Source organism: Diuraphis noxia, unplaced genomic scaffold (genome assembly GCF_037042655.1).
Source record: "Diuraphis noxia isolate RWA-SAM2 unplaced genomic scaffold, SU_Dnox_SAM2 contig0004, whole genome shotgun sequence".
Taxonomy (NCBI): Eukaryota; Metazoa; Arthropoda; class Insecta; order Hemiptera; family Aphididae; genus Diuraphis; species Diuraphis noxia.
The window spans coordinates 48,945,177-48,957,326 of NW_028301714.1; the positions used below are offsets into that span (position 1 = coordinate 48,945,177).

The following is a 12,150-nucleotide window of genomic DNA, read 5'->3' on the forward strand; positions in this document are numbered from 1 at the left end:
TAATTGTAATTTTATCATACGTCAAATCCCATGGCAGACGGCGGTAATAAGAAATAACCCTCCAACATGCGCGGCCGTTGCACTTTATTTTAATAGAGCACCTATTATACATTACGAATGACATTTCTACCAACAAGCGATGACTATATGGCGTCGAACCAGTTGGCGTGGGCGGCAGTACGATACACACACAAGAGGTGCATTATATACATGTTTAATGAATAGTTAATAGCACATACAAATACAATCGTTGTCCATGTTTGCAATGGATATTATTTTTATTTTTTAAAACAAGTAATACAATATATTTCTTCCCCTTACCAAGTGTTGTTGTAAAACACTAGCGACCGACGAGACCCACAATTCATGCGCGCATAGAGGTGTTATTAATAGATCCGGGGCGCAAAAGGACCGCGGAGCTCTGAACGGAGTAAAACAACGAGAGACTTTGATGTAAAATTATAATGTCACGGCCGGACGATAAACGGTCGTAGGTATTACATAAATACTAGTATTAATAATAATAATAATAATAATAATAATAATAATAATAATGTACAGAAAAGAGAATAAACCTGTTCCTGCCAGAACCACAGGATATCGATGCGAGCAGAGTGAAAAACTAAACTTTTTCGCAGGAGACGAAAATATTTATAATGATACGCATATCTGATAATGATAATTTGAAAAATATACATTTTTATTCTTATGGAAATCAAAACTTCCAGTAGATTTATAGATTGGGACTAATACAGTCATCGCATAAGACACAAATAGACTAAAGACTAGATAAACTTTAGTGTAAGAAATGATAGTAAATAATAGTTATAATAATCCGCACGTGCAGTAATCAAGATTCAGTCAAAACAACGAGGCCTTACAATTTCCTAATTTCATGAGAGAAACTATACCGATGTTACGGCGATAGGATGTAAAGGCAGGCACCAGACATTATAAAATATTATCGATAATAAACGGCAAAATTTTTCGACGACAATAATATTATAATAATATATGATATTACACAATAAAGTTATATAATAGTAAAATAGTTATACTGATTTCCTCCAAAAAATTATGAATTTGTTAATCAGCGCATTTTCTGATTTATTCATTCTGTAATAAAGGTACATGATATTACGTAGTAATTTAAAAAAAAATATTTTTAGTAATTTAAGTAGGCGACGTTCGAGACAAATCTGTTTAGCAGCGTGTATTAGAATTTCGATTTTCGATTACTAGTTAAACGCCAATATGACAATAATAATCACCTATGTCTAAAACGTTTTGAATTACATAAAATCTCTTAAAAAAACTGAAAATCAGTTTCAAACACCGACTGTGCCTCACGACTACTATAAATACGTCATTATGTTATGTGATTTTTCCCATTCTATCAGCCCCACAATAGACCTTTAAAAACAATTTAATCAAAAATTATAGACTGTAACAATCATCGTGGATATATTATAATACGTATACGTATAATACAAGTGCATGGTATCAATGCGGGAAATTGTGCGTCATCTCCGGTTTCTGGAGTGCAACGTTAAAACTAAATTATTATTTATTATCATATATTACTCACACAATTATACACATATATTTGAGACGAACGATACGACGAAATAATCCGTAGTTGATACAACTTTACTTATAAGGATTATATTTTTATTCTATAAAAGCGTAAACGATAATGAAGATGATTATAATAATAAAATATAGTACAAACGTTGCGTAGCGAGGAGTTGCGAATCACACATTATCGCACGCGTACTTAACCAATATTGTGCAGAAGGCTTATCTAAGCATGCAGACAAATAAATAAATAATATTGTTTTCATCGCGTTGCACTACGGCTTAAAAAATTTTAAGTATATAAATAGCGTACAACAGACGGATTTGTTATATCGAATTGAGTCAAATTATGGAATAAATTAGATTAAAAAAAAAAAATTATATTTTCCATTCGATTATTTACACATGCCAATATATTATGTATACAATACTTAAAATCAAATATTTACTACACATAATTTAAATAGGTCAGTAAATATTTTGTTTGTGAGTTATGAATGTTATGACTATATGCGAAATAAATAAAAATATATTATACTTATTTCTTCAAACAAAGAATATCTGAAAAACATTGACGCAAAGAGAAATTGTAGGAGTTTTGCGTTGATTACCAAAACAAAGTAAACGAGTAAATCGGTCGACCACTGTCCACTGGTCATTTCAATACTGTATATATTAACGTCTGCACTCTGCGACCAGTACAAACACTGACCCTGCGGAAAATAACTAACTACTTCATTGATATAACACACGAGTTTAAACTTTCTAATTATTTTTATGGATATATTATATTATTATTGTTATTATAAACGTAGATACTTGTAATTTTTAACGCGTAACGTATAAATTATTTCTGTACATTACATACGCATAAAAATGAAAAACGTTGATTCAAAAACAATAAAACAATAAAGGTAAGTACTTTTATGAAGAAAAAAACGTAATTAAATAAAATAGTTATAGAATTATACTTGGTAATAAAACAAAAAAACGCTAATTGAATTGATGTTCATATTGAACATAATAACAATTATTATATTATTACAAAGGGAGATGATAATATTTAAAATATTAAATATTTTAAGTGTTGTTTAACATTTATATACCATATATTATATGCGTACCTACATAATGATATAGAACTTATATGGCCGGATATTATTGACTTTCGTATGCATTTTATTTAAAATAAAAAAATAAATAATTTCAAAAAAAACAGTTTTGTGAATTGCATCAACAACACAATAGAACATATATTATTGTGTATGTATATTATATAAAATAATGATATTGTTGACTAGGCAAGGTCGTCCCGGCTGTGTATGTGATCCAACATTTTCGCAATGTCGTCTGGCTAACCGTATAAGGTGTCAGCAACAACATCAGCAGCAGCAACCGGGAATTACGACTGGTTGACCGATACGCAAAATAAAAAAATAATCATATTAATAATATTATAATAATATGATCGACAACGATATTATAACATACGTGTAGTTTTATAATAGAGGTGTAGTTATTTGTTGGCACACGCCATTTGTTTATCGTTCGTCATTCGAATAATAATTTAGAGTTTTAATTTATTTATAAAAATACGTAAACTGGTAAGTGGTAGTTATGGGGGCATACTGTTATATATGTTATAGAATTATATATTTTGGACGAGTATAAAACAGACGGGCTATTGCTGGTTCCACATCTGTGAACTCACACCTGCAACAGATGGACTGGTTGCCGAAAGAACACGACTACATCCTGTGGTATTTGCGGTGTTTTGACTTAACGGTTTTTAAAATTAATTCAATGAATACACACCAATCCAGTTATTTATTATATTATATTAGAATATTATTTTGATGATTGGCTATTCGTTTTAATGAACACTACAATATAATTACTATTTCTTTTAGTGTTTTTACATTTTTACAACATTTATCATGTGATTCATTATGTACCAACGAAATTAAAATGTGATACCTACTAATTTATGTACAATGTATATGAACTAATTTACTACCTATGTTGGAAATTTAAAATTATGATTTATTTAGTATGAATGTATATATAAAATAGGTAGGTAATTACAATCAAAATATTTAAACATAGAATATAAGTTAATTACTTTTTTTAAATATAATATCAGTAGTTAAAATATTACCTAATGATAAAGATGCCATTAAATACGAGAAGACTATTCAGGTTTGTTAACATATAATACGATGACTTATAAAAAATAGTATGATTGATTTTTGAGTGGGACCTGTCCACTAATATGGTGAAATGTCAAATTCCATAGTTTTTTTATTTATCAATTTACAGTATATTAACAGGGACGTGGATGTCCAAATATTTCGACGACAGTAACACATAGACAAAACGTAAAATTGGACAAAAACCATATCAAGTCCCGAGAAAATAAACTTCTTTATTTTCAAATGTCTATAAGACAATTAAAAATAGGTAATTTATGTATTAAAAGTGATCCCCCAAAAATGTGATATTACCTATTATATTCATTTGATTTATAGTTAATGTAATAGGTGGTTCAACTCCTTATGAATATTTAGGAAATAATATTTCAGTCATTCAATGACTACGGTATTTGACGAATATCGTTGTACTTACGATAAAACAATCGCGGTTGTCATTAATTATTTATTGAACGGTTTTTACCGGTATTTTAAAGGAATAACATGACAAGGACGTCTCACTGTCATCAAAAACAATATTGAACATGACCCACATGTGTATAGTGCAGTAAACCGATAAGTATATCGTTTTTCTATTTTGAGGCTGAACGCTCGTGTAACCTTTAAACTACATGGTGGTTTATCAAAATAACAACGATTGGTAATATAATTGGAACAAACTGATGTAGTATTGTTATTTTTTTTTCTTATAATCTTCACAGCTGCATTATTATCAGGTCTATTTTGAAACAATAGTGCGGTGAATCACACCACACAAATAATTGTATTCTTTTGGAGCTAGTTTGTTGCTACAGATGAAAACTGAATGTTTACCTAACATAAACACAGTAGAATCAGTAGATACAGCAAACGACTAATACAATATTCCTTTGAATTGATTTTCTCTCAGTTCCTATATTCGTTTTAAGCTAGCATCCGTTCATCAGAGATTATAAAAGTTAAGGTTTTGAACAAAATTTCCAAAATTACTTTTTGAACTTTTCGTTGCAGCTGTCACACAATTTCAAGAAGTTAAATATTATAGCAATGTAATTTTGTAAAGTTATCATTGCACAAAACTGTAAAGTAATATATTAATTAGTCATTACTCGAATGCATGTTTCAAATGTTTTAATATCATAAAGTTTACGCTAATCAGTTTATTTAAACATCTATTAGGCTATCTGCAGATTTGCACGAGAACATGATATCCAAGAATTTAATATTCAATTATGATACAAAAATTAGACAGATAATCATGAGATTTTTCCACATTATTTACCGGAATATATGTTTCTGTCCACGGTTCTATACTAAACTAACTGTTTAGGAAAAACTGTTACACACATCTTCCATCATGCCAATAACAAAGTTACTTGATGTTGGTTATTAGACGCGATATAATATATATATATTATATATTTGCACTCACAGCTGGCATATCTCGGCTGCTGTTTCCGATTTCTCCGCAGTTCAGTGACTTTCTTTCCCCTTCCCATCTGTCACCCTATTTCTAGATGAGCAAATCTGGTTTTTGCAGAAGGTCATACAATTTTATCGGATCACTAGGACACGATACGAATATAATAAAAAATCTACGATAGTATTCTAGAAAAGGATAACTGGCAATACATATTATACAGGTAATGAGTATAAATATGAAGTTTCTACTAGCTAATTATAATTAATTCCAATTTTTAACCCGACTATAAACTTGCATAAGCAATATAATAAAGTGTTGAATTTAAGAGTACTTATTATAAAGTAGAAAAAACATTACATTATAGTTTGTGAATACAATTAGTCTTAGGAAACAAAAATGCAATTAATAAAACGCCTTAGTTGGGAAACGTTATTTATTTCACTTCAGACTTATTTGGAGTTAGGTATTAAATTGCAACAGTAATAATTATGTGACAAGAATAAATTTATTCAATAAATTCAAACTACCTACGTGGGATACAAAAAAATTAAATGTGTATGTCGCATTGTTGCATTATCAAATTAAATTTGTTTCGAAGCAAATTGTAGTAACTAACTTATTCTATTATAATGATGATAATTAATATACTTTATACATGATAAATTGTATAATAATTGACTGTATCAAGATAAAACTAAGTGCAATAAAAATTACATTTTGTTTTTAGAGAAGATACTTAATCATTGTAAAAACATTTTTACAAAGCAATAGTAGATTAGTTACATCTTGAACATTTATATCCCAATTTTTCCAACCTATAAACCCAAGATGAGATAAGTATTTAATATATTTTTCCTAATGTAAACCTGAAACTAATATTCTTAATAATATTTGTGAAAAAAAAGTTAATTTTCTTTGATTGACGATTGACGATGGCATAAATATAATAAAATGATATAAATAATTATTTACCTATCTATATATCAACTTTATATGATTTCTTAACGATAATTATTATACATACCGTACCAATATGGTATATGTATATGGTGTATATGAAGTTGTAATCATAACCGTTATAAAATAACCCTTAAAAATGCAGAAGGCTCGTAAACATGATTCATCTTAATAAATAATATTGTAGATTAATACTATGACAATGAATGGGCATCGTTTTTGAGTTTTATTTTTCAAATTAAATAAATTTTGTAATAAGAACATTCATGCGTTATTTATTATTACGCAACTATAATACTATTCACTAGTCCGAATTGATCGATTTCGTGTAGGCTCAGTGCAGCAATAAACACGCGAGTTACATCATCCAAAATAGGTATCGTGACCCGTTATAGTTTTGGAGAAACGTCGCTCATCTTTCTAGCTCTGCATATAATAAATCATACTAAGAGTTTTTGATCTACTGATCTGTTTGTAAGCTAAAATAAAATCACCACGATTATATATAAAAAAAAAAATTCGTTTAAATGTAATTTAACTTTGTGGCAGTTATGCAACGATAATAAAGTAACGTATGTACTGTGCTATGTGCGCAAAAAATAAATAAATAAAAGAGGACCTCCGACCCCTGGTCCGATGCAAGCTGCATACTTCGTCATAATACTTATACATTATTGTGCATTATAAGCTAATGTCAAACGAAAAATGTATTTAGGTTTAGGTAATTGCCGTGGCAACAAAAAGATCAAAAAAATGCACGTTGTATAGATACTTATTTAAGCGACCATATAGGCACCCGCGGTATATTCATATACAATAGTACACACGATATAAAGGTTACATAATTTTGGTATATGTATACGAATTGTGTGTAAAATATGTCTAATGTATACATAATATCACTCGCGTAACCCAGTAATGATGATTTATCTCTTTAGCACGGTTTTCTGCTAAAGTGTTATATATTACACATGTATACATAGAGCGTAAATGTGGTCATTGCAACATCGCCTCTAAATTATCACCCCACTTCGGATTTAGTAAACAACTGGAGGTTTCATATTATATTCTGAATTTAAGAATCTATAATATCAAAACTTATTTTAAAATTATGAAAGAATACGTTTTAATCACTAAAATTAAAAAACGAATAATTTTATAATGTTAATAATATGTATTTTTATGTACCTACCTATTATAATAGCCTTATTATAGTAGTCTCATCGATTCGCTTTTCTACTCTTCATATAACTTAAAGCAAAACTTATATATAATAACAATTAAACGTATAGCTCGAGTTATTATTAGGAATTTCGTATAATATACTTAGATAAATGAATATTCAATGATTTACTCTATGCTTTATCCATCTATGTAATATTAATATTATTAATATATTAATACGTACATACATACGATATAATATATTTTATTATGTGGTAAGAATTTTATATTATTTTTCTATTTTATACTTAAGGATATGAGTATTGGAGTATATCAAAGGAGAAAATGCCGAATCACGATTTTAGCATATATAATTATACAGTATACTAACTAGTTGATCGAGTCAAGGTCTAATTCAAAGCAATGAAAATTTCGTCACTGTTTTCAAAAGCATTAAACGATTAACTGACAGTTCGACGACAAGGAAACAATACTTACATTAGATGATATTATGCACTCCACACGTACATAATATAATGTATCGAGCGAAAGACAATAGAGTACAAATAACAGAAAATTATTAGATAATATAGATTTCATCATGTATACAATCCGTAATATAACCACATGCATAAAATGTTCACGTGTGCACGAGCATTGAAAGAGCTACCATCATATTATAGTCTAAATAAACTGCAAAATAAGAGCTACCTTATAGTTTCAGAATATATTTTAATATTATACTAGGTCAAAATTTGCCTCAGCACGTACATCTGATATAATACTAGATTTTTAAATTTTAAATTCTCTATAGAAACAACACGTTATCATATCGTGACTTCACCGGTATTCACGATCGAGTCAAAAATCTCAATTCATTATAGATGTATTAACATATAATACAGGCCGAACGTGGAATAACACGCATAAAATTAGGACTGCAACCGGAATTCAACTATAGACAGAGCGCGAAAAAAGACACGACAAATAAAATGACGATTTTGCTGTAGACTTTTCTAAAAAACTGAGTTAATATACTTGACGCTACCCGTTCATTTGTTGCCTACGTCTTACGCACACATATGACGCACCAAATTTTCGTTCACTAGTTTCAATAGTGTGCTTTTAGTCATTGTATTAGAGTGAATTGTCATATTATCGAACTTTTAGTTAAGAACATTATCTGTGCTTGAGCGTAGGTTTTTATTCAATATCTTAATTTTCAAACGAAATATAAAGAACATCTTTAGATTATGGTATTTCACATATACCTATATCTTATTAGAAAATTAAAATATCAAAAAATGTCCATTACTTAAAAGAGCAGGTTATGTTCTTAAAAGTTTGATAGTAAGTCAATTTACTTTAATATTGAAACTAACAGCACACTATTAAAAGTATGATGAACGAAAATTTGTTATGGCATACATTTGTAAGATCAAGATGGTACAACAACAAACGCATCGTGGATATCACCCTCCTTAAAAGTAATTGAATTCAAAATATTTTTTTTAATTACAAAAAGGGTATAAAAATATATAATATATATTATAGTATTTTGTGTTGTTACTTAAATCAAGTTATTTTATACACCCGCACACATTGATATTTTTCCTCACGCATAGGTTTCAATTACAGTTTAATTATTCAGTTATGTCGATATTACTGCAGTAGTTGTACACTAGTACATAGGTACATGTTCATATATGTATATTGTATATGTACAAGTAGAAAAGGCTGAATGCTGAATGTATATGTGAGAAGTACACACATTGTGTATTTATGAATTACTTATATCATTATCACTATTCATCTAATTAACGATGACAATAGAATAGTATATTGATTGGATAATTAAAAGTTTCACAACAAAATTATACTGTACGTACAATAAAAATTAGTGTTTTTAATAGCATATGAAAAATATAACTAAGCGTGTGCAATAATACAATATAATAATAAAAAGACAACAAATATTATAATATTGTTGTCCATATTATGTACGCAGCAAACTTCAAGTATCATTTCAACCAGAAAATTAGTGTTTATTGGGAGCCTATTCTACTGTAATGACAGAATATTTTTTGATAATCTCTTGCACATTTGGCCAAAAAACTTGACTACATATCCAAATTGGTAGGTATATGAAGATTTACAGGTTTTATGAATTTTGAGTGCGGCGGTATTTACACCCACAACAAAAGAATAGAACTTTGACAATATAATATAATATCTATGTAATATCATCATATATTACTTTAAACAGTATCCGGAAATGGACTGTCGATCGGGACGGCTGCAGTAACACTACATTCATTATATTATTATACATTACAATGGGCCGTTTATACCGTTAGCGGCATTGCAGATTAGGGCCGCACGATAGAATATTATGACCGCCGCCGGAAGCCATTCCTAGCTAGTACTTCTCCTTCAGTGAACGGTCAAACGGGACCCGAAATTATTATCAATATGTTTCCCATAAAGTGGCACATACAACCGTACGTAATATAGGTAGGTATACAAATCCGGACACGAGCGCAACGCGGTCAAACGACGACGCGAAAGATCTCCAATGCAGTTTCACTGCCGTACCCCTCCACTACACTGAAAAGTCGTCGGCGTTTTCAATATTATATTGTTTTTCATTATCCAACTTGCACTCTCATTGCGTGTTCGACTAACAGCCCATCATAAATATATTATGTAAAGTAATTTTGTTTGTGATTTTTAGTACTTTAGTAATTTAAAAGACATTCAAAGTGAGTATAATATAATATAATACACGTCAAAATTAGATCGACGAATAATCTTCAAATCAGTTACACGCAATAATAGTAATAGAAAATAATAGAACATCTACGATTTGTAACTATTTATCGTCAGATTTGTATGAATTTCCAGACAATTTATAATGTGAATTGTTTTGGCAAGATGTTAAAATAATAATTTTTGACAAAGAGACATGTTTACTATGGATATCACAGGAAGGTCGTTAAATGTATGACTAGCATCTACGAGTGATAATATTATATATTATATAATTATTTGTAACGTTTTACGAGTGTCAATGACCGTGTAAACGTTATCTTACTTTGTTTGCTTTTCCAGGTGTTCACAGATTATACAGGATTAAAATATTAGAATGTATAAGTATAATAATGTGATTGTACTCACTCGCCGAAGTCGTACATTACTTATAAAACAATATATAGCTGACATATGAAAAATTTTAATTACCTGTAACAAACCAAATAATAAATATATTAGAAAAACACACTTATATAAAACATGGAATATCTTAAATAACGTATATACGATGAGTACACACAAATTAGGACACGTGTGACTCTTTGGAGCGATTAGTAACGTCTGCTATTGCATAGGAAATACAGGAATGTATGAATAAGTGGGGGGAGGATATATTACTTATATCTTATAGCGTCAAAAACGATTATGTAAAGAATTCTAAACGCATATGTGACACTCGGAAGTAATTCATGCGACAAACACGAGGGGATATAATGTTATAATATAGTTTCTTATCCAAGATAAATCAATGGTGAAGCGCTATTTTAATTTTTAATCGACAATCATTGTTAACATAACGATGAAAATCTTATTAACTCGATTAACTTTCAAAAAACCCAGTTTATCAAAATGTAATTACAATAACTTAATATAGATATCCAGTAACGTACAATTGCATTTTTAATGGAAAATGTTTTATTGGACATTGAATTAGTCAATATTTTTTTTTAGTTTATAATATTTTACTATGAGGAGAAAAGAGTTTAAAATACTTCAACATGGTCTCAAACTGTTAAACTTTTTCATAATTTAGTATGATTTATTTTTCTATTGAAACGCTATATTTCGATTGTTCGATTTTTTACCAACAAAAATGTAAACTTATAGGTAGAATGTAAGTAAATTTGTAAGAAAAAAAAACTCTAATTTTAAGCGGTCGATACAATTGAAATCAAACAACATTAGGAAAACAGCTAGCAAAACATGTTTTACTTGCAATTAAACAACCTAGATATACCTAAGGTATAATATTATTCTTATGATGTATTATATAATTTAGTTTATTTTCTCTACAATAGACATAGATTTTTGTCTTTATTTTTTATTATTAATATTCAAACGAAAAGACGGTTATTATGATATATGTATTGGTATTTTACACAAGTGGGTGACGTACCGCCCGGGGTAAAAAAAATACGGTAGTCACGATGTATTGCCGTCCTACAGCAGTAGAACAAGATTATGTTTGCAAGAGCCCTCTCCGCATGTATACGTATATTATACTATAGTGGTATACGAAGTATACGTGAATAGAAAAATCTGGGTCGGCTCGCCGGGAAGCCGTTTCGAAGTTAATTGCTCCGACGCAATTATTAAAATATAAATACCAATCTAAAAAATATATAATACATAGGAAATCTACAAATTTATGATTATTGGTTACATGCCACTGACCTGTAATTAACACATATAAAAGAACAATAAGTAGGAGAGAAAATGTTAAATGTACCCTCAGGTTGAATTCATATAATATTATACATACGCAAGGGGTATCGGGGGGTTTACGTGTTGGTAGTGCGCTAACATTTGCTAACACATTGTGTTACACCTTGTCGCAAATTATACACATTTAGTTGTTTTTCCATAAATTTGAGTTTTGATCAGCCCTTTCTTTTTTTTACTTACATTACTATGGATTCTATCGCGGTGTCAGAATTCAATGACGTTAATATATTCCGTTGGCTTCAAGATAATCTTATATATATATAATATATATATATATATATACATAACATTTTTCGGAACAGA

The 12,150-nt window shown here is 29.3% G+C and overlaps 1 protein-coding gene across 2 annotated transcripts in view; it reads right to left on the reverse strand.

Moving 5' to 3' along the window:
• The window catches only part of LOC107167797 (uncharacterized), a 57,497-nt gene that overhangs the window by 20,858 nt on the left and 24,489 nt on the right, over positions 1-12,150 (reverse strand). The window contains exon 1 of one of the 2 annotated variants that reach the window (XM_089226407.1): positions 10,489-10,520. The exons of the other annotated variant lie outside the window; for it this stretch is intronic. Coding sequence (XP_089082533.1) covers positions 10,489-10,505 — 17 coding nt within the window. The 5' untranslated portion in view covers positions 10,506-10,520. Of the gene's footprint in view, positions 1-10,488; positions 10,521-12,150 lie in introns of those variants that run through there. 2 annotated transcript variants of the gene reach the window in all.